General features: G+C 43.1%; 2 protein-coding genes across 5 annotated transcripts in view; both read left to right on the top strand.

The window, feature by feature from the left end:
* Positions 1 to 2,515: 2,515 nt before the first annotated feature.
* CPNE1 (copine 1) overlaps positions 2,516 to 23,553 on the top strand; it is a 44,388-nt gene continuing 23,350 nt past the window's right edge. The window contains exons 1-2 of one of the 4 annotated variants that reach the window (XM_032704996.1): positions 2,516 to 2,622; positions 5,178 to 5,260. The gene's annotated coding sequence lies outside the window, so the exon portion shown is untranslated. Of the gene's footprint in view, positions 2,623 to 5,177; positions 5,261 to 9,784; positions 9,893 to 23,553 lie in introns of those variants that run through there. The other 3 variants (XM_032704998.1, XM_032704999.1, XM_032704997.1) reach the window with 3 other exon arrangements.
* Positions 5,952 to 14,369, top strand: RBM12 (RNA binding motif protein 12). Its single transcript, XM_032704988.1, is given in 6 exon segments — positions 5,952 to 9,317; positions 9,750 to 11,083; positions 11,086 to 11,370; positions 11,373 to 11,635; positions 11,637 to 11,683; positions 11,685 to 14,369. Coding segments are annotated over 5 exon segments (2,631 nt in total). The 5' UTR covers positions 5,952 to 9,317; positions 9,750 to 9,771; the 3' UTR covers positions 12,409 to 14,369.

Raw genomic sequence — 23,553 nt, forward strand, 5'->3', positions numbered from 1 at the left:
CGTTGGCAAGTGCTCCAGCCACACCACCCAAATCACAGAAGGCAGAGGCAGGGACTGGGAGAATGAAGAACTACTCCTGCAGGAGAACATCAGGACCATTCAAGGAACCTGAAGGCGCAGAAGTCCATGGGACCTGATGAGATGCACCTGTGGGTCCTGAAGGAAGTGGCTGAGCACTATCCATCAGTTTGAAAGTTGTGGCAGTCCAGTGAAGTCTTCAGTGACTGCAAAATGGCAACGTAACCCCCATTTTTTAAAGGGGAAATAAGGAAGATCTGGGGAACTACACCTGCCTGATGGACTGGCTGGCAGTTCTCTGTCTGCTGTGATGTCACTCACGGGCCAGCTGTTTCCAGGCAAATTGTTTCTGCTAACATGTGTGCCCTGTGCTTTGAAATGATACAGTTTCCCAAGGCTGAGTCCCAAAAAGCTGCCCTAAGAGATCTCTTCTCTACTATGGACAGCTTTGATGAAATTTCAGGCTGCTGAATAAGGTCCTGCACTGGAAGGAAGCAAGTGCCGGTTTTTAAAACAGACAAGCTGAGTGGCTGGGAGGACTGATCCCTCTGACAGCTGATGTTCCTCTGATCTGTCCAAATCAGTCATAAAAAAAGGCTGGTACAAGATGCTCTTATAAGAAGCAAAGCTCATACTAATGAGCAATCAGAGTGGTTATGTGCTGAGTAGGCACAGTAAAACCAATCAGGTGTTTGATTCTAAACAGTAACTACACAGGATCAATAAGGAACATCATAGCTGACTGACAGGTTTTAAGTAGAGATGGGGATGAGAAATGCAGAGTATTCCTGGGAGGCATCTGTGAGCTTTACTTTAAAATGTCCTGTGTAAATTTTCTTGCCCTAGTTGCATCCCTGACACCCTTCTTCAGCTTTGGTTTAGGTGGAGGAGACAGATAAACTAGCGTGCTCCTAGTACCTAATAAAGGCAAATCCTATCCTTTTCTAATGCATTTTTTGTCTGCCTGCCTTCCCCCACGTGCATGTTGCAGGCATCACACTGGACATGGTTGCTCATGATCCCTGTCCTTTAACCTTTGCTTTCCACAGACACCTTCCTCCTGCTGTTGGTAACCAACTGTATCATGCTTCTGACTCTTCTTTGGTACTCTTGGCCACTCGGCATGCTCCTAATACTAATACTAGTAGTAATACCAGTCCAGGATTTTGTTCCCTCTCATCCATTTTCAACAAATCTGCTTCTGTTAATTTTGAGTGAACTGGGCATTCTTTCCCCATGAAAATTTGGGTATGGCTGAGAAGGCAGTTGGACACTTGCTGGTATAGTCTGTCACAGGCATCCAAGGTGCAGCACAGACCAGGACACTGGAGGTGCAAGGACATGTGCTGGGCTGCAGCAGCTGTCCAGGGCAGCAGGATTTGCTCTTCACTGTGCCTTCATGGAGGCTGTGCAGACACAGTCTGGAAGCCCACTGAGGATTTTGGAGTTCGGTCCTGGTTTATTTTTGATGGTCCACACAGTAAACATCACAAGTCTCTCCACCAGACCTTATTTGAGCAACAAAAAGTAACATGGTGACTCATCACATTCCCCAAAAGCTGAAAAGTCCTAGTTTCCTTCTGACTTGTGACCTTCCAGCGCTGCCCTTTTGTTACCCAAACCTTCTCCCTGCTTCAGGGGAGCTGCCCTGAGCTGCAGGTGCTTCTGCCACCCCTCACTATCACCATAAATACCAAATAGAATACAAAATCTGTAAAACTGGGAATAATAGGGAGGACATAAGTGAGTGTGGGCTGTTTCTTGGGAGGGGATGAGGGTGGTAAAGTAGAATTGGGGAGTAGAAAGAGGGAATATACAGGGAAACAAATGCTGGAGCAGGGGCTTATCGTGGTGCTGAGCCAGGCTGGACCCCTCTGCCTTGGGAGAGCACACCCATCACAGTCGGGCCCTGCTTTCTGTTGAGAGGTGAAAAATGACAAAGTTAACAGACTTGTTGAGCCCCCAAAACTGCTGCAAAGGGAGGCAGTGGTGTATTTGTGTCCCTTTCTTACAGAGGACTCCACAGGGGGTTTTTCCATCGGGAATGGCCGGTGCTGCCGCGCCCGTGTCCTCAGTGCTGGAGCGCCCGGGGTCCCTCAGCCCAGGGCACGGCCTGGTTATCGGGGATGAGTTCAGTCAGGCCAAGCATAAACACAGCACGGGGCATCGGCCCAGGGGAATCTTTCATTTTAATCCTGCAACTTGCTCCTAAGTGAAGAAGCGAGCCGCTCTCAGGGTTCTTCTGCTCGCTTGAAGCTCAGTGCCCTCTTCAAGTCTGCTTTCCCTCGGCAGCCCCACCACTCACTATCACTAATTCGTACACGACGCGCCAGCGAATAGGGGATTGCTGCTGTCGCAGTTCCGGAGGGTCTGTGTCTGTTCCTGTTCCGCTCCCGCCCGGCGGCTCCTCCGCGGCCCCTCCTGAGGGCTCTGAGGCTCCGCCCCCGCCCCGCGCACGCGCCGTCCGCGCGCACGCGGCCCCGCCCCCCAGCGCCGCATCGAGGCGGCCATTTTGTGCGGCTGCGGTGGGTGCGCGGGGCTCGGGCGCCGCGGGCCCGGGCGGGGCGGCTGCGTTCTAACCCTTTTTCCCGTACAGATCCCTCGGTAAGAGCGCGGCGGCGCCCGGCCGGGTTGGGCCGGGCCGCCTGCCCTGTCCCGCGCTGCGGGCCCGCGGTGCGGCGGGGAGGCGCGGGGAGGGAGGCCGGGCGGGCGCGTCCCCGCACACAAAGGGCCGGGCCGGGCGGCGCCTCCTCCCACCCGCGGGCCCGGGACGCCGAGCGGGGCCGCTCCCGCCTGGCCGCGGCTCGGCTGAGGCCCCGCGGCCCGGGCCGGCCCCCGCCCACCGCCCCCTGGCCGTGTCGGGCCCGGCCGGCGGAGCTGCGCGGGCAGGTGAGTCCGTGCGGGCCGAGCGCGGGCCCGGGCGGCGGGGGCGGCCGAGTGACCTTGCGGCGGGGCCGGGGCCGGCCGGTGGGGGCTGTGTCGGGGCCCGAGGCGGGATCGGAGGGGCCCCGATCGGCGGGAGCGGGAGGGGCGCGGGGCCGATCCCGGGGGCGCCTCTCCCGGCCCCGGGGGATGAGGCGAGGCAGACACCGGGAGGAAGGTCCCCGGTGCCCGCGGCCCTGCCTCCGCCCGCTCGGGTTGCCCTGTAAGCGCCAGCGAAGTTGCCGCACAGTAACGGAGTGCTCTCTTCTGCTAGTGAAAATCAGCTCTGTAAAATAAAACCAGCGAAGACAAACAGCAACCAAGCAACCAACAAAAAAAAAAATCCCAAAGAAAAACAACCTAAGGCCGCCCTTCCCAAAAGAAAAGCCCAAAGTAGCGTTCAAGTGGGTCCCAGTGTGAGTTTTCTTTCGAAAAAAGAGCCTCGTGGCTCTGTTTTTACTCACTCTTAAACTTACCTATTGTTCTTAGTAATTTGTTTCCCCACCTTGATCTGCTGGGGTTAGGCAAAAAAACTCGGTGGGTTGTTTCTTTGGTGGACTCCTGTTCAGGTTGTTTCATCGGTGATTTTGTGTGCGGTGGGTGCTGGTTCTTGTGCAGCTGACAGGGCGTTGTGGGGTGTCCGCGCTGTGTGGGGACACCTTTGCACAGCCGGTGCTGGCCCAGCTAATGTGCTCGTGCACATTCGGTTCATTGGAAAGGGTGTTTTTACCTACAGGAGTCGTGGATGGTTTGCTTTAAAATTGAGACACTTGAGACTTGGAAAGAAAAGTCGATGGTGTTTGGTGGAGAGGTTAAGTGGAGTGGAGTTTTGCACCTTTTGGGAATGCCGTCTGATCTCGTTCATGTTGTCTTGGTCCACTGCAAATCTTCAGCTTGTTTTCGGTGTTGAGAAGAGTAACATGTGCAACAACGTGGTTGCTGTACTGGAAATACATCCAATGATTTGGATTTTTCTTCCAAATGGAAAGTTGCTTGTGCATGAGAGGTTTATCTGCTTCTTGAAGCAGGTGTGTTTTTGCATGAAACTGTTTTTCAGGTGATTACAGTTCTCTCTTTCTTTGAACTGCTGCTTGACGCTGTTATAGATGAAAGTGTATAGTTGAATCCTTCTAATATAGGATTGCATGTTTCTCTTAAAGGTCTAATAAGAAAAGAAGTCTTATTTTCCTAAATGCATTTGCTATTTTAATATAAGTCTGTAGAGTGTAGTTGTATCTTTCTCACTTGTAAGTCTGTTGCTGATGTCGTGGAAGATGTGTGAATATCTGTGTTTAATTCCCTCTGTTAGGGAGTTTGTGGAGGGTTTGTTAGTACTTCTCGCTCCAAGTTTGCTTTGGTAATGATGTTTAACGACTGAAACCGGCTTGTTTGGGCTGTGTGAGGAGGAGGCAGTTGTCTGTTCCTAGTGAGATTCTTCCTGGACGGTTTTCCAGCACAGTTTTAGTGTGAGGTGGTCTACCAAGCAGTGAAATAGCAAAGGTGTTCCATCCCATCTTTAAATACAAAATACATGTGTTGCCGCTTAAAATGTTGGGCTTTTTTGTTGAGTTGTAATCCTGGGAAGATAATTTTTATCCAGGGATGAAAAAAATGGGCATTTGATCAGGGTTTGGTTAATGAAATGGCAGATTACAACTGAAGATACAGTATCTTGTGGGAGTTCTTCCTGTGTGCTCTGTGGAGGGACTGCCTAGAGATGGCTGTGAAATGTCACTGAGTTTCATCAGCTTGTGTGACTCTCAAAGAATTCTTCACCTGCAACTCCAGGGAGGTTTTCTGAGGTACAGCTTATGTTGCTTTGTTTGAGTAAGCAGATGCACAGTTGGAGGAAGGAATATCGTTACTGATGGAGAAAGGGTTTGTTAAAATTTAGGGGTTTTAAGTATTAATTCTCATTCTTTACCTTTGAAAGAGAGATTTGTTTGCCTGTTGGTCATGGGAAAAATTGAAAGACTCTTTGAATGCTTTCTGGTTCTTTTTATATTCTTTGTGGAAGACGTGCTTATGTCTTGAAATCATAAAAAAGCTCTGCAATGCAATTGCCAACAAGTCACATAGGGAGAAGGTGTAGAAAATGCACCCTTGTGGTTCTTGTATGTTGGAGTGCCTTGTGGTGGTCGCAGGTTTGAACTTTCTATATATACAGTTCTTTGTGGGCTGTTACTGCTGTTGTGTTGCCTGCATTGATTTTTGCCTCCATTTATTCTTTATTGCAGTCTAAAAGTTGGTTTTAATTGGTTGCCCACAGGATTGGCTTGGCTTCTGCTACTTGTTAAGAAAAAAACATCTGTCTTTGCAGGTAAGAGCCTTTGAATTGAAGACTTCTTTATATGCATATTGAGTATATCCTAAGAAATACCTGAAGCTTTTGGAATCTGAATTTATATCAAAAGACTTGGGTCTGTAGCTTGTCTCTTTACTTTGACTTACTCTTTGATGGTGGTTTTGGCAATGTTTTTCTCGTAAACAGAATTTTCCGCCAAACTGATGTTTCTGTTGTTTCATCAGCATGTGGTAGTCTGGAACACTCTCCCAGTTATTTTGCACTGTTGGAAAATGCAGTTACTTTGCTGCAGGCCACAGGTCTGCATGTTTGTAACTATTGGAGTGTAGAAGTGAACATCAATTGGTTCTAATTAGGTTTTGCAGCATTTAAAGGGCTTGAATAGTTTCAAATTGGCTCAGAGATGGCTGTATTAATCTGACAGGTTGATTTTAACCTAAAAAAGGCAAAACCATAGTCTGCAGTTTTAACTTCTGCTAGACAGTCTCCTACTTAAAATTCCTCCTCCAGTACCAGTGTTACTGCAGTTCTTAGTCTTCATCCAAGAATTGCCAAAGATGTTTGTGTGTATTTGTACCGTGTGGGTATTGTACTTTAATGCTCCCTGGGGACTGGGATGAATATTCTCAGCTTTTCCATTGAAAAATTCATACGTCTTAAAACACTGGTCTGGCATGCTTATGAATTTATGCATATGACCCAAATTCTTGTTATTTTACCAACTAACACATAGATGGAAGTAGTAGTATTGTCATCTTTTACACTTTTTTGTCAGTGTAACATCAACATTTCTAAAGATATTTCTGTGAAGACATAAGCATGCTCTTAAGGCTCATCAGATGAGTTGAATCAGGTTGACTGTCGGCAGCCTGTTATTCTCCATTTTTGATTTCAACTTGCTAATGGGGATGGAATGTCCATAGTGCACCTCTAGGATTTTGTGCTTCCAGGAATATATCAAACACACAAACCAACAACAAAACCCACTTTTCCCTCCAAGTCCCCTTTTGCACCAGGAGGAAAGCAGGCAGCCTGAGGACACCTCTGACAGCCCAACAGAAAGCCTTCAGTGCCCGCTGGACGGGCGTGCGGCCCGTGCTGTGTCTGAAGTTGATGTTGCCTCTGCAGGTGTTGGTCTTTGCAAGTGAGCAGTGGAATATTTGACCAGGCTTTGCATTTTCAGTACTTGGAAAATTTGACTGAGTGTGTTATTGCCTCCTAAGTGCATTTTGGAAAAAATCTGTTTGTGTTTAAAAATGTAAAACTTGGCCCTTTTGGTCCTTGAGATTTTTCTTTAGGTCACAGAAGCAACACTACTACTCTATTTAAGCACTGAAATCTTGAGAAAATTGAAGCAGTTACATGTTGACAGGATATTCCTTTGCCAAAAATATTTGATGAGTCAAGTCCTTAAAATTCTTTTTATTCAGACCATGATACTGTCAGCTCTTGCTTAATAGCAAGCTTTTGCTTAATGTTCTGCATGGAACTAACTGCACTGAAGTCATTGCAGCTAGTTTTTTTTAGTGACCATATCCCTAAGCAGCTCTTTGGATTTTTTTGTCAATAGTGATTTAGTGGACCCAAAAAGAGCACTTGGTAGCAAAACTTCAAGGACTCTCTTAGCATTTACCATAAAGTTTTGAATTATCCCAGACTACTTGAACTCTTTTGTCACTTTATCTGTTAATTTGTCTTCTGGGCTGGGTTCATGAAATCATTTGTAAATGTAGTTATCTAGTAGGTGTCAGTTCTGATAAAGAATATAAGATGTTCTAAACCAGCAGACCTGAGTACACACACCTCCCCAAGTTACCCTTGTTCAACCAACAGCCATACCAGATTGTCCTCCCTTTTGCATTAGTAAGGAAATAACTAAAAGTAGTCTCCCATTTAATACAAGAAACTTCAAATGTCTTAACTACCAATACATAAAAATTTCTACAACTAATTTCTATATATAATAGGTAATAGAAAAAAATGTAAACCTCTTAGCAAGATTTGCACTTGGTAGTATTTCAGTGTCAAAAGTATAGGTGCAAAGCCAGGGATGCTTTTATACTGCTTGCTTGCCTCAGAATCATCTAATTCAAAAGCCATCCTGTAGCACAACAAATAAAGCTTGGGCTTACCGTGCCCTTTGGTGTGGCTTCTGTAAAGGAAGCAGAATTTTCATTTTAACTTTAGTTTCAGAGATTGCCATCAATTGTGGCAAATTTAAAATAAATCTACAGAATCCTTGTAAAACTGCTTTTTAAAACAGTGCAAAAAGTCTTAGATGCTTTCTTAGATGTTTACGTAGCATAGATAGTTCTTATTTGGCCTCTTGTGGTTTTTTTCACATGGGCCAGTTATTTTGGTTGTTGGAAAATGATTGGGCAATGAATTTTATTTTCGAGTTAAATGTAACTGCCACTATGAAAGATAAAGACAAGGATGTTGCTTCTGTTACCTGACTGTGGAGATGGGCAAGTTGCTTTCAAAAGAATTAACCCTGAGGCTTAGTGGATATTGCCCTTTCTGTTGCTGTCTTCCCTTGGGGGAATAGAGGTTTTCTTAGCAGTGGATTTTTTGTTTCTTTAAATGTTTGCATTGTGAGTTCCAGTCTCTGTCTCAGGATGGTGCAGTAAGGAATTGGATGTTCATGCACAGCGGCCAGAGCAGCAGAGCTGATTTGGTGTGAACAGGCTTGTTTGCTGTTTCTTTGAGGAAGAAAGGTCCTCGACACTTCTCTGGTGTCAGCCAGTTGGGGGGCAGTGCCGTGGAATACCCCAGAATGTGGCTTGAATTCATTAGTATGTTGAAGGGGTTAGCTCTGGTTTATTGGTCAACAAAATAAAATACTTAAGGACCCAATTTAGTAATCTGAAGTTCCATCATGCAAACAGAAGAACTGCTTCTTCACCCTGTAGAAGAATTGTTACTCTTGTTTTCATTAAGTGCTGACTTCGGCATTGCCTGGTTAAATTGTGGCTTTACTTAGTCATTCAAGACATGGCTACTTTAAAGCGATTGGAAGAGCTGGGCAGGCAAATGGAGCTGACTTATGGATTGGACTGTGTGCTGGGATATGATGCTTAGCTGAACGTGAGTTACTGGGAGATAGTTACTGATTGTAGTTGGTCAGAGCTTTGGTAATGGCCAGGAGTCTTTGATGCGTGACCTTGTGGTGTTGCAATTGGACATCTGGTTGGACTTGATCATTAAAGGTCTTTTCCAACTTAAACAGTTCTGTGATTCTATGATCTGGTTCGTCCTTGATTTCAAGTGCTTAGTTAACACCATTCCTATGTGACTAATGGGAGCCTTGGAGATCTTCCATAAACTACTGAACCGGCTTGTACTTAGGAAGTTGAGAAGTTTCAGAGATGAAGTGGCTCAGGTGAAACAAGGTGCTACTGCTGACGGTTTAGGCTGAGAGACTTCTGAACTGGTGAACCCTGCTAATATAAATATAATGCTTTCAGCCTGCACGGAAAGTTTGTCTAGAAAAAGTGACAATTGTCTAGTATCCTGTTTGTCTTCAACTTCTGATATGACCTCAGGCTTCTGTGGAATTTGTACAAGGTAACTGTCCAGATCTTGCTGTTAAGCATTGATCTTAAGCTTCCACTAACGTCAGCTGCAGAGGTAAAAGTCATTTTCTTGTGCCTGAGACAGAAGGTGTCATGTGCTAGACAGAATTCTGTCTGCAACTACTGAAAAAATTAGACCTTGTTTTTGGAAGCTGTAAAGGCCAAATATCTAGTCAGGATATGCATAGATTTAATCTAATTTAGGTGAGGTGTGTATAGTCTCAAAATGGCTGGGGCTAGTTTATAACAGTTAGCAAGCTACAGGTCCCCTGGACCCTTTTCCTTTGCTAGGAATCAAACATCAGGTCCGTAGGATACAGTCAGGATGTCTTGTATGTCTCACTGTTCCTAGTTGTCCATATTGGGATTTTGTTCATAACCAGCCTGATCTTACATTTCTAGTTGTTTTCACTTGGCAGGAGATAAAATCCCTCCCCAAATGAAAGGGAGCTGTTTCTTTCCCATAGCTGTGCAGAATTTTGCAGTCACTTTGTCAGGTACAGTGGATAGCATATCAGTGTATAGCAAATTAATTTTGTTAGCTTGGTTAAAATACTCATTTTGCTTACATTCTGTTAAATATTGAACTACTGATATAATAGTTCTGATTTTTGATATTCCTTAGTTAGTTTGTTGTGGTTTTTCTTTTTTTTTTTTCTTTTTTTTTAACTGACGCTTTTGGGTCTTAGTATAACAACTATTTTGGAATCTCTAGTACAAAATGTATACTGATTGTGTTGTAAATGTTTAATACTTCAGCCCGTATGAAGTAAACAAACATGAATAAGAAACTTGGAATATAAACATGCTTAATCTTTACAAGATGTTACCAGGTGTGTATAACCAAATGCAGTAGCTGGTGTGTGTAGGTGCTTGCATGGTGTCACGAACAGTAGTCTGACATGGCCGTTGCCTTTTCTCATCTGCAGGTGTGTGTGGTTTCAGCGCAGCATGGCTGTGGTCATCCGCTTGCAAGGTCTCCCGATTGTGGCGGGGACCATGGACATTCGCCACTTCTTCTCTGGATTGACCATTCCCGATGGGGGCGTGCATATTGTAGGGGGTGAACTGGGTGAGGCTTTCATCGTTTTTGCCACTGATGAAGATGCAAGGCTTGGTATGATGCGCACAGGTGGTACCATTAAAGGGTCAAAAGTAACGCTGTTGCTGAGCAGTAAAACTGAAATGCAGAACATGATAGAACTCAGTCGTAGGCGTTTCGAAACTGCCAATCTAGATATGCCACCAGCAAACGCGAGCAGGTCGGGACCACCACCTAGTTCTGGAATGAGTGGCAGGGTTAACTTACCTACTACTGTACCTAACTTTAATAATCCTTCTCCTAGTATAGTAACTGCTTCTACTACAGTGCACGAGAGCAATAAAAACATATCCACATTTTCTACTGCCAGTATGGGGAGTGCACCTCCAAATATTGGGAGTACCTTTGGTAGTCCAACATTTAGCTCAACTATACCTAGCACAGCATCCCCAATGAACACAGTACCTCCTCCACCAATCCCTCCTATCCCAGCTATGCCATCTTTGCCACCTATGCCTTCTATTCCCCCCATACCTGTTCCACCTCCTGTACCCACACTGCCTCCTGTTCCTCCAGTTCCTCCGATTCCCCCCGTGCCCCCTGTACCTCCAATGACACCTCTGCCTCCCATATCAGGAATGCCTCCTATGAATCCTCCACCTGTAGCACCCTTACCCACTGGAATGAATGGGTCTGGAGCAGCAGTGAATATGAACAGCGGCTTGAATCCATTGTTTATTGGTCCCATGAATCCTGTAAATCCTATCCAGATGAATTCTCAAGGTAGTGTCAAGCCAATTCCAATCAATCCTGATGATTTGTATGTCAGCGTTCATGGAATGCCCTTTTCTGCAACAGAATCTGATGTGAAAGACTTTTTCCTTGGGCTCCGTGTGGATGCAATCCATATGCTGAAGGATCATGTAGGTCGAAATAATGGAAATGGACTAGTTAAGTTTTTTTCTCCTCAAGATACATTTGAAGCACTGAAGCGAAACAGAATGCTGATGATTCAGCGCTATGTTGAAGTTAGTCCTGCAACAGAGAGACAGTGGGTGGCTGCTGGAGGCCACATAACTTTCAAGCAAACCATGGGTCCCTCTGGGCAGGCACATCCTCCTCCCCAGGCTCATCCTAGGTCCAAATCTCCCAGTGGGCAGAAAAGGTCACGGTCGAGATCTCCCCACGAGCACGGTTTCTGTGTTTATTTGAAAGGTCTCCCCTTGAATCAGAGAACAAACATGTGATAGATTTTTTTAAAAAGCTGGATATAGTTGAAGACAGCATTTATATAGCTTATGGACCTAATGGGAAGGCAATCGGAGAGGGGTTTGTTGAGTTCAGAAATGAAGCTGATTATAAAGCGGCTTTGTGTCATCATAAGCAGTACATAGGGAATCGCTTTATTCAGGTTCATCCAATTACTAAAAAGGCAATGTTAGAAAAGATAGATATGATTCGTAAACGATTGCAGAACTTCAGCTATGACCAGAGAGAAATCCTGATGAATGCGAGGGAGAACCAGGCCTGCCAAAATTGTGTGCACATATATCTAATATTCCATACAACATAACAAAAATGGAAATCCTTCAGTTTCTAGAGGGACTGGCAGTAGAAGAAAACTCTGTACAAATTCTTGTTGATAATAATGGGCAAGGTTTAGGACAAGCACTGGTTCAGTTTAAAGCTGAAGATGATGCTCGTAAGGCAGAGCGTTTGCATCGTAAAAAACTGAATGGAAGAGATGTTAATTTGCGTTTGATAACTGTAGAAGGAAATGAGAGATATTGAGAGAAACCCACCATCTCAAGGGAAAAGATCCTGAAATCCCGATCCAAGGAAACGCGGCTGTGCCGGGAGCGCCGGGCCCTGGTGGGGATGAGCATGCCTTCCTGGGGGGAAATGCTAAAGAAGCAAACAATGGTCCTCCCTTCAACTTCCCTGGTAACTTCAGTGGGTCTGGCACATTCGGTCCCCCTCTGCCACCTCCCGGAATAGGTGGCTTTCCTGACTCTAGACCAGGAATACCTGCAGTTGCAGCTAGTAGTTTACCTGGTGCAGGTATTGAGGTGCCAGCTTTTGCAGGTGGTCCTGCTAATTTGAGTGGGCCGGCAGGTTTTGCAGGGGGTCCTCAGGCGTTTGGTAATGGTCCTGGCAATTTAAGTGGGCCCCCTGCCTTTGGTGCTGGTCCTCCAGGAATTGCTGGTGGTCTTGGACATTTAGGTGGACCTCCAGGGTTTGGACCCGGACCAGGAAACATACATATTAGTGGACCCCCAGGTTTTGGAACAGGCTCTGGGAAGCCAGGGCCAACTGTCATCAAAGTGCAAAATATGCCCTTTACGGTTTCGGTTGATGAAATTTTGGATTTTTTTTATGGTTACCAAGTGATCCCTGGTTCAGTATGCTTAAAATACAATGAGAAGGGCATGCCCACTGGAGAAGCAATGGTTGCATTTGAATCTCGTGATGAAGCTATGGCAGCTGTTGTTGATTTAAATGACAGACCTATAGGCTCCAGAAAAGTAAAACTTGTTTTAGGGTAGCTGTTCATCTGAAGTAGTTGTAGAATAGATATTCGTAGTGCTGTGATAAATGCATCTGGATTGGTTTTTATAGTATTTCCAGGATAGAACCTGTGGATTGTTTAAATTGTACAACAGATTGGTTTTGATAAGACAGAGCACTGGGTTAGCCATGACATGACAAACACTGTGAGGAGAGATGTGCAGTGGATTTTCCCCATGCAAATATGCGGAGAAACTGGACAGATTCTTATTCAACATAGAAGTTTGGTGAACTCTCCTGGACACAGTGCTTATTGGAACCCGGGATGGGTTTGACATAGTTTTGGATAAGGGAAATAGGTGAAGTCAGTGAAGCTCTTCAGTGGGTGCTCTTGTAAGCCATTGTAAAATAGATAGCTATTTCTAGATTTGGTTAAAAGCTGGCTGAATTTGCTTTGTTTACAGGTCAAAGCTTTGTTTAAAGTCCTGATTTTATTCTGCAACTGAATTCTCAGTGTACACAGATTAATTGTTTTGTCTATGTATCTTTATTTTTTCCAAGATTTTCACTGTATGAACAGTTGAATTATGCCCTTTGCTGATGTGTCTACCAAACTAATTCCTATGAGTATGAGCAGAATCGTTCTGTAAAATTCAAGCTGTTCTTTGTGGTATAACCTTTAGTTATTTATATATTGCAATTATAACTGTGCAGAATAAGACTTTTGCCACAAGTATAGCTAACCTCAAACATAAATCATATGAGTTTTATAGTACACTTAAAACATTTCCAGTTGAAAATAATCATTATTGTTTAAGTAGCTTGATTTGTTAGGATCATACGAATCAGTTGGGAAGGGATCTTTGACACTAGTTGGATATTGATGTTGTATTTCTCATGTGTCTCTTGAACTCCTAACATAGCGTCTCTGTTAAGAGAACCAAAGTGGTGATTATTAGTTGAAGATTGGAGTCCAGATAAAGTTTTCAATTAGGTTATAATGAAGGAAACTTTTATCTTCAGCAACTCTGTTGTGAATTACTGCTGTGGGTGAATTCAGAGATAAAATTTATTTTTCTCCAAAACTTGAAAATACTGAGTTTACTATATATTTTTGCAATAAAGTTGTGCTGTTGTATTCAAAGTCTGTAAAGAGTTGCCATTTTCTTTGTTGTGCAGTGAAGCCTTCCATGGAAAAACAGAGAAATGGAAAGGGAGTAATTACTCAAGTAAAAAGTAGAATTTCTTTGGTTCATCCTTGCTTGGCTTATGATAAATTTTAAGACTTGGGTATTGCCTGGAAAAAATCCTGCTATTCCCTGCAAATCATTGTACTTAAACATAGTAAAGTTTAAACTGTTTTGGTTTTTTTTTGACAAAGAAAAACAGTGCCTTTTGGTGTTGCATATCATGGAACACTGAAGTGTATGGGCAGGCAAAATTGAGAGGTGCAAGTGGCAACAGTTTTATTCATGTGGTGTGTAGGAGAGATTTGCAAACCTGTGCAGCGCTGCATCCCGAGAGGATTTCCCAGTACAGGAATCTGTGGAAGGATTGTATAAAGGTGTACTTCAATAAAGAGGCGGTTGCATTACACAGATGCTTCTGTAATTCATTAGCATAATTTTCTTTTGACAGATTACTAGGTGGTCCCACCTTCTGAAAAGTCATGTGATTTGTATATACTGTTTAAAATTAAGCCTCCTGTTAATAAAACTGTCTGTCTCTGAAGCTCCATGTTATGCGTTTCAACAGTCTTTGGGAGTAATGTTTCAACAGCAGATCTTTGTTTCTTTTTTTTTTTCCCCCCAAAAGTCTGAAAGTACTCTTGCTGATGTCAGAAAGATGTGTGATTAGGAGTCAAGTCTTTCAGTTTCTTTTTAAAATTTTGCTCTTTGTTTTTTAAGCAACTTTTATTAAAGTTTCATACTATATTGGAGTTATTTGGGTGCTTGTTTTTTCATGTTTCACATTAGAATAAAATTACTGAAAAGGAAAACATGGCTTCATTGTTCACAGAATTGTTTTAAGACATTAGTATGTGTTGATCTGCCAAAACTGGTGGTAACTGTTTTTCAAATGAATCACAACAATGCCTGCCTTGTTGTGAAATGTAATTAAACTACAGGTGTCTGGAATTAGAGACACAGTTCTGTGTTACTGTCTTTGATTTCACATCGGGATCCTCTTGGTCGTGGATCCAGGGTTTTTAGTGCTTGGGTTAGACACGGCATATGCTGTGGAATATACTTGTGTGCCTGTTCCTTTGGACTTGCTAAAACTGCAGGTTTGTTTTGGAAAACTTTTATTTTCCGATTCTTAATTTTTCTCTGTGGACTAAAGATGTTTAAATGCTTATCTGAAAAAAAAGTGCAAATCAATACAAACAGCCATTGCTGTTGGAAACATTGACTTGAATGGAATGCTTAAATGAAGGATTTGGGGTGGGGAAGGGGTTCTTCATCTTGCCAAGCAGTTGATGCTCCTTATCTTTTAGCATAAATTAGGTAGTAAATATGCCCTCCCCTCTTCCTTGGGAGTAGGCTCTTGGAAAAAAAATAGGAAGTCCTAGCATATTTTGAATTTCTATAGGTATGAGGAACAGTACATTGACCTGAATAGTTATGGTTGATCCTTTAAAGCATATATGGAGAAAAGTTCATTGTCAAGCGTCGATGCAAATAAAAGTAGCTTTCTGTAACAACTTGCTTTCGTGTGAGAAGCAGTGTTAAAACTGCACGTGGAGCTAAATTATGAGAGAAGCCCTTATATTAACAGATTGCACGTCTAGAGTTGATAAAATTGCTTGCTTTGCACATGTCTGTGTTCATGAACAGCCTTAGGGAGTAGGACCTCTGAGGTCCTGACTCCAGTGTGGAAAGTACACAACTGCCCTTGCCATGCACACCTGGAGCTGGTTGGTAGCAAGGGGCAGCACCAGACAGAATCAGCTCATGGATGCTGCTCAGATTCCCAGTTGTTTTGGCCTCAGTGCTCTCTGAGTGTCAGGAAGTGACATCCTGCTTTAACCTCCTTGGAACAATACACTCGGTGACGCTGATGTCCCGATGGCTTCAAGTGATGGAAAGAAGGTACTAAGTTGGTGTTTTTAGCAGCTCCTTAAGCGTTAGTGTCTGAGTACTACTACTGAAATAAAGTAAGTGGTAAAGTGTTACATTCACAATGTGATTTCTGTTAAACATGCATTTTTTTTGTCCCATTCTAAATAGAAATGAATGTAATTAGTCAATGATAAACTTGAGACTTACATGAAAGAACTTTCAATAGTTAGATGAAAGTGTGACTTAGTAATTCTGAGTTTCCAGCAGTTACACATAAATGTTGCAGTCAGATTTTTGTTGTTAACACAAGTTAATTCTGTAATATCACAGGCAGCATTAAAGCCAGTTCTTTATTAATGAATTGTTGCTATTTTCTAAGTGTAGGTTTATGAGAGATTTGAGGCTCTGTAGGTTTAAAGATACCTGAAAGATGCCTTTTTTTTTTTTTTTTAAAGTACCATTCCTTTCATAGCATGTAGTGTTTTCCTTGAATGTCTGTGCTCTGAATTTGTGGTGAATGGAGAGGAAGATCGATGCAAAAATGACTGTAGTTGTGCACCAGATGACATTGAAGCTCTGCCTTCTGAAAAACATACCTGCTGGTCAGTCCCATGTGGCTCTGACTGCCCTTCAAGGCCTTGCCTGTACTGTGTGAGATTAGCAGCTTGTTTTGCCGAGAGTATTTCGGAGCAGTGAAGACTGTAGACTCTACAAAAAAGGATGTTTCCAGTTCCCGGGCACACCAGTGCTGTGATAATGATTGCAGGTGTTGTATTTTGTTCCTCCTCAGTTTTCTGCTGGGGTGGTTCCCAAGTTGCTGCTCCCTGCAGTGGTGCTGTTGGCCCTCAGCAGTGGTTGAGCAGCGAGCACTGAACAGTGTTGGCCTTCTGACCTGGAAAACTGGAACTGCTGCATCTTAGGGACCACTTAAAACCTCTGGGTGGCCTCTGCACTCTTTGAGAGAAGTTGGTTTAAGCTGATTATTCAGATATGTGCATTAGACCCTGAACCAAAGGACTACAATTCCTGCTTAATATGGGTTCTAGTGCAAAGAGAAGATTAGTTTCTGTATTGATGATTGGTTGGAAAGAAGCAGTTTTGAAACTGGACTGATGTATTAGGAAACAATTAGGTTGAGTCTAGCTAGAGACATACAGAAATTAGTTTTATATCAGTTTGCTTCTTTAGGTGTTGTGCAGGTGTTTCAAAAGAAAATGAGAGATGCTAAATTCTATTATAAGGTTTTCCAGAAACTGCTTTGGCCTGGAGACAGAGACGCCAAATACATTTGCTCATCTTTGGTCCTTTGCAGGTTTGCTGATGTTCCCTCTGTTCTGTGGCTGTGGGGTTTTTTGTGGCTTTGGGAAAACTGAGCTAGAGTTTGTGTACAGAGCAAATGACTCTTTCTTCGGAAGGAAGAGGAAGGGAAGATGTCTGTTAAATGCTCCTGCAGGAAGAGTAACCTCAAGGTGTTCTCTTCCTATCTGTTTTTGGCAGCGAGAATGTGATTGTGGTTCAAGGATTTGCCTTTTCCACAGCAAACCTGTTGGTTGGTAGTAGGCACATTGATTTGTGGCTGTGTACTGGAGCCCACTGCTCTTTCCCTCTCTCATGACAGGTGGGTATAACCGGAGCTTGTTTTCTGTATAGATGGCTTTGTTGGTAATTTTCTTGGAGCTTTGTTTCTACGTGGAATGTTTGGGTGTTGTTAGTGCTCCCCACCTCCTTGACCTAAATGCTTTTCCCTCCTGGGTATCAATACCTGTGGAAGAAAAGCAGCCCTGGGAGTGTTCCTTTTCTGTAGCTCCAGACTGAACACAAGTGTTGCATGGTTTGGCTGTGATTCTTTTCACTTGCCGGTGCTCAATTTTGTGCAGCTTCCTTTGTTATCCTTCTCCTGGGTTTGTGTGTGTTCACGTTCACAGCTTGGCAGCTTTGGGGAGAAGCAGCCAGATGAATTCTGACCTGAGTTCCTTTACTGCTTCTGCAGAGGCAAAGCTTACTCCTTTGTGTCAGTCCCTCTTGTGTGTTCTCATGTCTCCAACCTGAAGTTCAAATGGTCTTACTGGTTGCTTCCCAAATATATTAAAGTAAGCTTTCAGAAACAGGGAATGTGCTTTCTTTTAACGTGGGTCTGATTTCCACAAAGTCAATTTTGTAACTCTGTATTTGATATTCTTACACTAGCCCCACTGGTTTTCCTCAACTTTTGAGAGTTCTTTGACTATGAATCACCAGTGAATTAGACCTGATTGATCATAGATCACAGCCAGGAATAACTTCAGGGGCTGAAGTGGGCACTGCAGTGGGAGTGCAATTTCCCTGTGAAGTTTAAAACTGAAAAGTAAGGATTTGTAAGGCTTGGGGGAAATAGGAATTGATCCTGCCTAAAACTCTTTTGGCTGGTGTAGCTTGGCTTTTTGTGCTGGAAGGCTGGTGACTCCTTGAGCTCTTTGTGTTGTAGTTGCAGTATTGTTAACCAAGGAATAGGTTGGATGGTACCACTCTGGTGTCTGACCATCTGAAGGCAGGTGGAACTTCCAGCCAGCAGGTTCAGAGTTTGGAACAAATAGTTTCATGTTGGCTGTTTGCCATTAAATGTGACTATGTGGATGTATCATTGCTCTGTGTGACTGTAAGCTTAGAAATGCTTTCTAGGCAGATTTAGGGGAGGGAAATAGCACTCCAGTCAGAACCTAAACTACTTAAAGAAATCCTTTTAGGTAATTTTGATTGAGTGCCTTTTATGATGACATTCACAAGGCCTCTTTCAGTAAAATTTGAAGCCTCAGTGTAGCACCCCTCTTGTTTCGTGACCTTGCTGTGGTGGCATTGCCAAAATGTTCGTCATAATGTGAACTTTTTTATGAAACTTGATGAAACAAAAGTACCATGGTTTTTAGCAATATAAGCAAAGAGCATTGCTGCTTGTTTTGAGGGGAGATAAACATGGAATGTGGAAAGTCCTTGCTTGTTTGAACACCAAGATCAACTCTAAAGTGAAAATGATGGTTGCTGGTACTGTTTCATTATTAGGCAAGTGTTTACAAGAGCAGAATTTAAAAATTTCGTGTGCCTGAGCAACACTAGTGCAACCAGCTACAAAAGCAAAGAGGCTAATTAAAGTAAAATTAGGCACTGGCAGTTCATTGACTGTAAGGGAAACCAACCGTTCCTTAAGGAGGGGAGGCAGAGTTGTTAAATGTCACTGATACACTTGCCTGGGTTTCCCCTGCTCCGTTCCAGCACGGCTGCAGAGCCTGCCTTCTGTGCTGCAGGTCCAGTCACATGAATAAATGGAGTGTTTGTAATAGTGCTTCGAGCTCTCTTCGTATATAGACTTGAGTGCTTTCAGGAGGTAAGTGTGGGGGTGTTGGAGCGAATTTGTGTCCCAGTAACCAGTGTGGTAGTGGCAGAATGTTTCCATCCTCACTTTAAGGGCACATCAACTAACATCAGGGAAGGGGCACTAGGGCTGAAATCAAGAGGTTGAGGCCAAACTTTCAGCTTTAGTCATAATGAAAACAGCCAAGTGCTGCCCTAATCTAATGAAGAATGTTTGTGTTTCAGAAACTTCATATCTGAGCTTGTGTGAAAAAGAGCACAATAAACCAGTGACTAAGTAGTTAAATTCTTAACTGATCTGAAATGTAAATTCAGTTGTTAATGACAGAATGGTATGAGACAGGTAATTGATCTAAAGGAGTTAAAGAGTTAAACTTGAGCCCTGCACTGTTGTGTGTTTTCTTAGATTGTAAATCACACTAGTTTTGATTGTCTTCCTAAGGTTTTTAGAGACAACTGTAGTTGTCATTTAGTCAGTGTGTATATAAGCATTTAAACTAGGTGCATCTCTTAAAGAAAAAGCCTTTCCAGTATATCTGGAAAAATTGTGTACACAATACCATGACCTGCTGCACAATGTTCTGAATTTTTTGAAGGCCTTTTTTGTCATGTGGACATTTATACTTCCCTTTGGATAACTGACACTGTATTTTTGTTCAGATGATAATCCAATGGCATTTCTTCATTGCAGCATAAGTACTATGTCCTGCTATTTCTTTGAATGAGTAGTTAATATTTGGCTACTTTAATGACTCCAGGAGCAAAAGACTGTCTTTTCCTTCTGCTGGATAGCTTGTGCCACTTCTTTTATTAAATTTTGTCCTCAGTTGGGCCTGTAGAAATAGCTTCAAGCAGCAACAATAAAAAGTTTTCTGAACCTGAAATGCTTTGTTTTAAACAAATAGTAAGTGAATTACTATGACTCCTGATGAGTCTGCAGATAATGTTATAGCTCTGTGAAATACCAGCTATTTTAGTGAGTGAATACGACCACAGGATCATTTAATTGTTAGTGTGAAAGGTGAGAGGAATCCCTGTAACCGAGTTCTGCCCCAGGCATGGTGGGTGGTGTAGTGTATAAACTTCCCCTGTGGCTTGTTTAGGCTTGAAAAGGTAGGAAGAACCTGGGTTTTTTTGAGTGTTTCTGAGCAGCTCACAGGTACCGTTTTCATCTTTGTGTGGTCTCAGATCCCTGTGCTGCTGCATCAGGTGCCCAGAGAAGCCCTGTTGGTGAAGGCCCTGCGATGAACAGCCGGCGGCGGTGCCGAGTCAGGGATGCACGTCCTGGCTCTGGCTGCAGGCAGGCACTGCTCTGCAGGCTGGGACCTGAGCTTCCAGGCTCACCTGATGGTGATAACTCCAAGTCTCTCTGCTTAGAGGGAATGTAATTTAATTCCTGCTTTCACAGTGGTTAAATTTACTCTAGGTTTTTCATCAGAGAGGTTTTTACTTGGAGAATTCTGTCTGCCTCAGTTTGGTCATATTTATTAAAAAATTGTTGGAACTGTGAGAAACGAAAGATGCTCACTGGTGGGAGTTGTAGGGGTTTCCAGGGGCTTGGCTGGCAGAGGCATGCTTTCCAAAGGATGTGGAACACCTTTGTAGCAAATTCAAACCTACTGACAACAGGCTTCTTGGGGGTATAGGTTGTAAGGTGTTGCAGTGCGCAGACTGATGGCAGACACGGAAGAAGCACTTGAGGAAATAGCTGTCTGTCTGCATTCGTGGAATCTCCCTTAATGCAGGGAGGTTGTGTGGTCATTTTGGCCCACTTGGCTCTGAGACAAGTGGAATGGCTTGAATCCAGTGTTGTAATGGGTTTGTGCTTTTGGGAAGGTACGCTGGCATCTGGAACACAGCAGAAAGGGAACACGAGGTCAGTTTGGTCTTTGTGGCTTTTATATTGTTCTATTGTTAGTCTGGGTGGGGGAAAGAAAAAACAACTTTGAAAAGCCCTTGCCATATCCTTTCTTTTATTCAACTTCCTTATGTCAGGTTTTGTGGTGGTGGATTTTTTAGGTTCTTCTGTTTCAAAGCATCATTCTGCAGCAGATTAGGATGGAGAAGTTAGGATGTTCATACTACAAACGGTGAGAGTGGCAGAAAAATAGTATGGGAGTGCGAATTTAAAAAAAAGCATATACTCAGAAGGAGAAAGAAGAACTGAAAGTGTTGGAATTAGAAAGCCTCAACTTGCACTGAATAAATCAAAGAAATCAATTTCTTGGGAGTACTGCAGAAGCAGTATTAAGGCTTTTTTTCCAGATTATATTTCATGAGCTAGATTCAAGATTAAAGACCCTGAAGAAGAAAGCCTGAATTATATAATGTGAAGGGATAATGTGATTCTGTAAAGTGTGAGAAGTTGAAAGATCACTTTTGCTTTATGTCCTTACTAATTTTTTAGGCAAGAGTTGTCACTGTGCAGTAGTAGCTGCAAGGCAACTGAGAATAGTCTAAAGAATTCCTCTGGAGTATCTCAGCCATTTCAGGTGATCATTCAGCAAGTGGAATAGAACCAAGAAAGTATGGCAAGCTTTTCATTGACCAAGTGGCTGTTGGTACTATGTGGCTACCAAAATTCTTCATATGAATTTGATAAAGCAGCAAAGGTCAGTAAACTGTGTTATTGGCATGTTTATTTTTAAAGTCATGCTGTTGGCACAGCATGTAGTGGTCTGGGCAGATGGACTGAATGAACTTCTGCCTTGGAGTCACCTGTGGGATACTATGGCTAGTTTTGGGGAAGGGGGTAAAATCGTGTGGCTGTAGTGTGAGTACAAGGTGGTTTAGGTTTAGGTTTCCAGCCTTTGGGAAGGGTAGAGGGTGTGAAAGGAATTGGCAGAATGAGTGCCAAGACATCGCTTCAGGAACGGTGGGTGTGTGTCAGGGAATGGTGCGTGAGGTACTTGCAGGTGATGCTGCAGTGGAGTTGAAGAACCAAAGAGGATGAGTATGGTGGAGTCTTCGCTCTCAGCTTGACTTTGGACTAAAAAGTGGAAGATTTTAGTCCTCGCCGGCTGTATCTGCCAGGGGCATGGGACAGAATGTTTGGCTGTTTGTGCCTGAGGTGGAAATAGCTGGAGTTCTGAGGGAAAGAACAAGACCTTAATCCAGAAAGGCAAAGATGACTTGCAATGTAAAATACACATTTGAGGCTTTTACAAAGGTCAGTGTGGTTGAGCTTTTAAGTGTGTTTTTCAGTTAAGTTTTTCTTTATGTTACAGTAATAAATACCTGAGAATCATGGTGAGGGGAAAGAAAAAGTGGTTGAGTAAATATGAAAGGAATGGGAAAAAAATCTCACTTTTTGGGAGGAGTCAGTGAGCACCTTTAGGATTGCAGCTTAAATCCAGTGATTGACTTCAAAGCCCCAAGCTGCTTTAAGTTAGTTTTTCAAGGAAATGGGTTTTGATATTCTGCTACTTAAAGCTATGATGAACTTTTAAACATGTTTTCTTTGCATGAAGAGGTTGGAAAAAGCAACAGGTTTTGCTTAAGTTCAGGTGTTAATTTGAATCTCTTTGTAATTTAGTATGTTCCAAACTAGTATTCAAAATAATTTCATTTCTGACCTGTCAGTTTCTTTACTTATTTCTCAGAAAAGGGGGGAATATATATAGTAGAGGCATGCATAGGCATTTCTTTGAGCTTGTCAGTTTTGATTAAGGGGGATATTAATGGTGTATAAGTTAGCAGTGAACATGGAACATGTAAAGGTGAATTTGTAGACGAAGGTCCTGGTTTCCTGGAGTTGGTACTTGGCTTTTGTTCCTTGAGGGGGCAAAGCTACAGTAAGGAAGATGAATTGGCTCAAGTTCTTGTTTGCATTTTTTGCTGGTAATTACAATCCCATTTGTGATTTTTTTTTTTTTTTATTCTAGCTTTTTTTTTTAAACTGTTCTAAGCTTGTTATTATTATAAACGGGAGCTTTACCTCCTCAGTGGGTCTGTGCAGCAGACAACTCAGTGAGCAGAGCCAGTTGTGACTTCTGTGAGTTGTGCAGCCCCCGAGGTGTGTGGCAGTCGATGAGCTGTTGGCACGAGGCCTGCAGTCCAGTCCAGAGCTTGGGGCTGTGTTGTCCTGCTGCTCTCCTCTGCATCACCCTGTGGGAAACACGGGCCTGTCCTCCCTGGGAGCTCTTGTCCCTGGAATTAATGTCTGATGAACCATGGGCTCTCTGTACCAGGACTGAATCCAGCTTGCAGAGCAGTTTGGAAAGGTGTTCTTAATAGTATTCACTGTTCTCTATCTTTTATAACAATTAGGAGATGCCTTTTGTTTCGGTTTCTATGTCAAATTTGTAATAAGTTAATTAACCCTCTTTTATGTGTGGTGACAGCTTGGTACACAGTATGGAGAAGAGTGAGTGTCCTGACCTGTAGTAATGTTGATCTTAACCATCCCCACTGCAAACCACCAGGAATAATGAACTGGCAGAAAAAATTGTAGCCATTTATATTTTCTGCAGAGCTTCTGGGGCTGTGGGACGAGGCTCTGTGGCCCATGAAAGAGGTGGTGTGCTAGAAAAAACCTTTATTGACGAATAAAATCTGTAGACTGTGGTCTTTCTCGTTAGACTCTCTTAATCTCAGTTTAAAATAAAGATGCATTTTAGTGCATCTAGTGGTACAAACCTGGCTATATGATTTCTTCTAGACCCTTACAGGACTCAGAAAAGGAGGATCAAATTAGAATTTTTATTTTGATAATATATTTAGAAAGTGATGCTGACCTTAACACCAGAAGCAGCTTTGTATTATCAAAACCCAAAA

This window comes from Chiroxiphia lanceolata, chromosome 17, assembly GCF_009829145.1.
Source record: "Chiroxiphia lanceolata isolate bChiLan1 chromosome 17, bChiLan1.pri, whole genome shotgun sequence".
In the NCBI taxonomy this organism is placed as follows: Eukaryota; Metazoa; Chordata; class Aves; order Passeriformes; family Pipridae; genus Chiroxiphia; species Chiroxiphia lanceolata.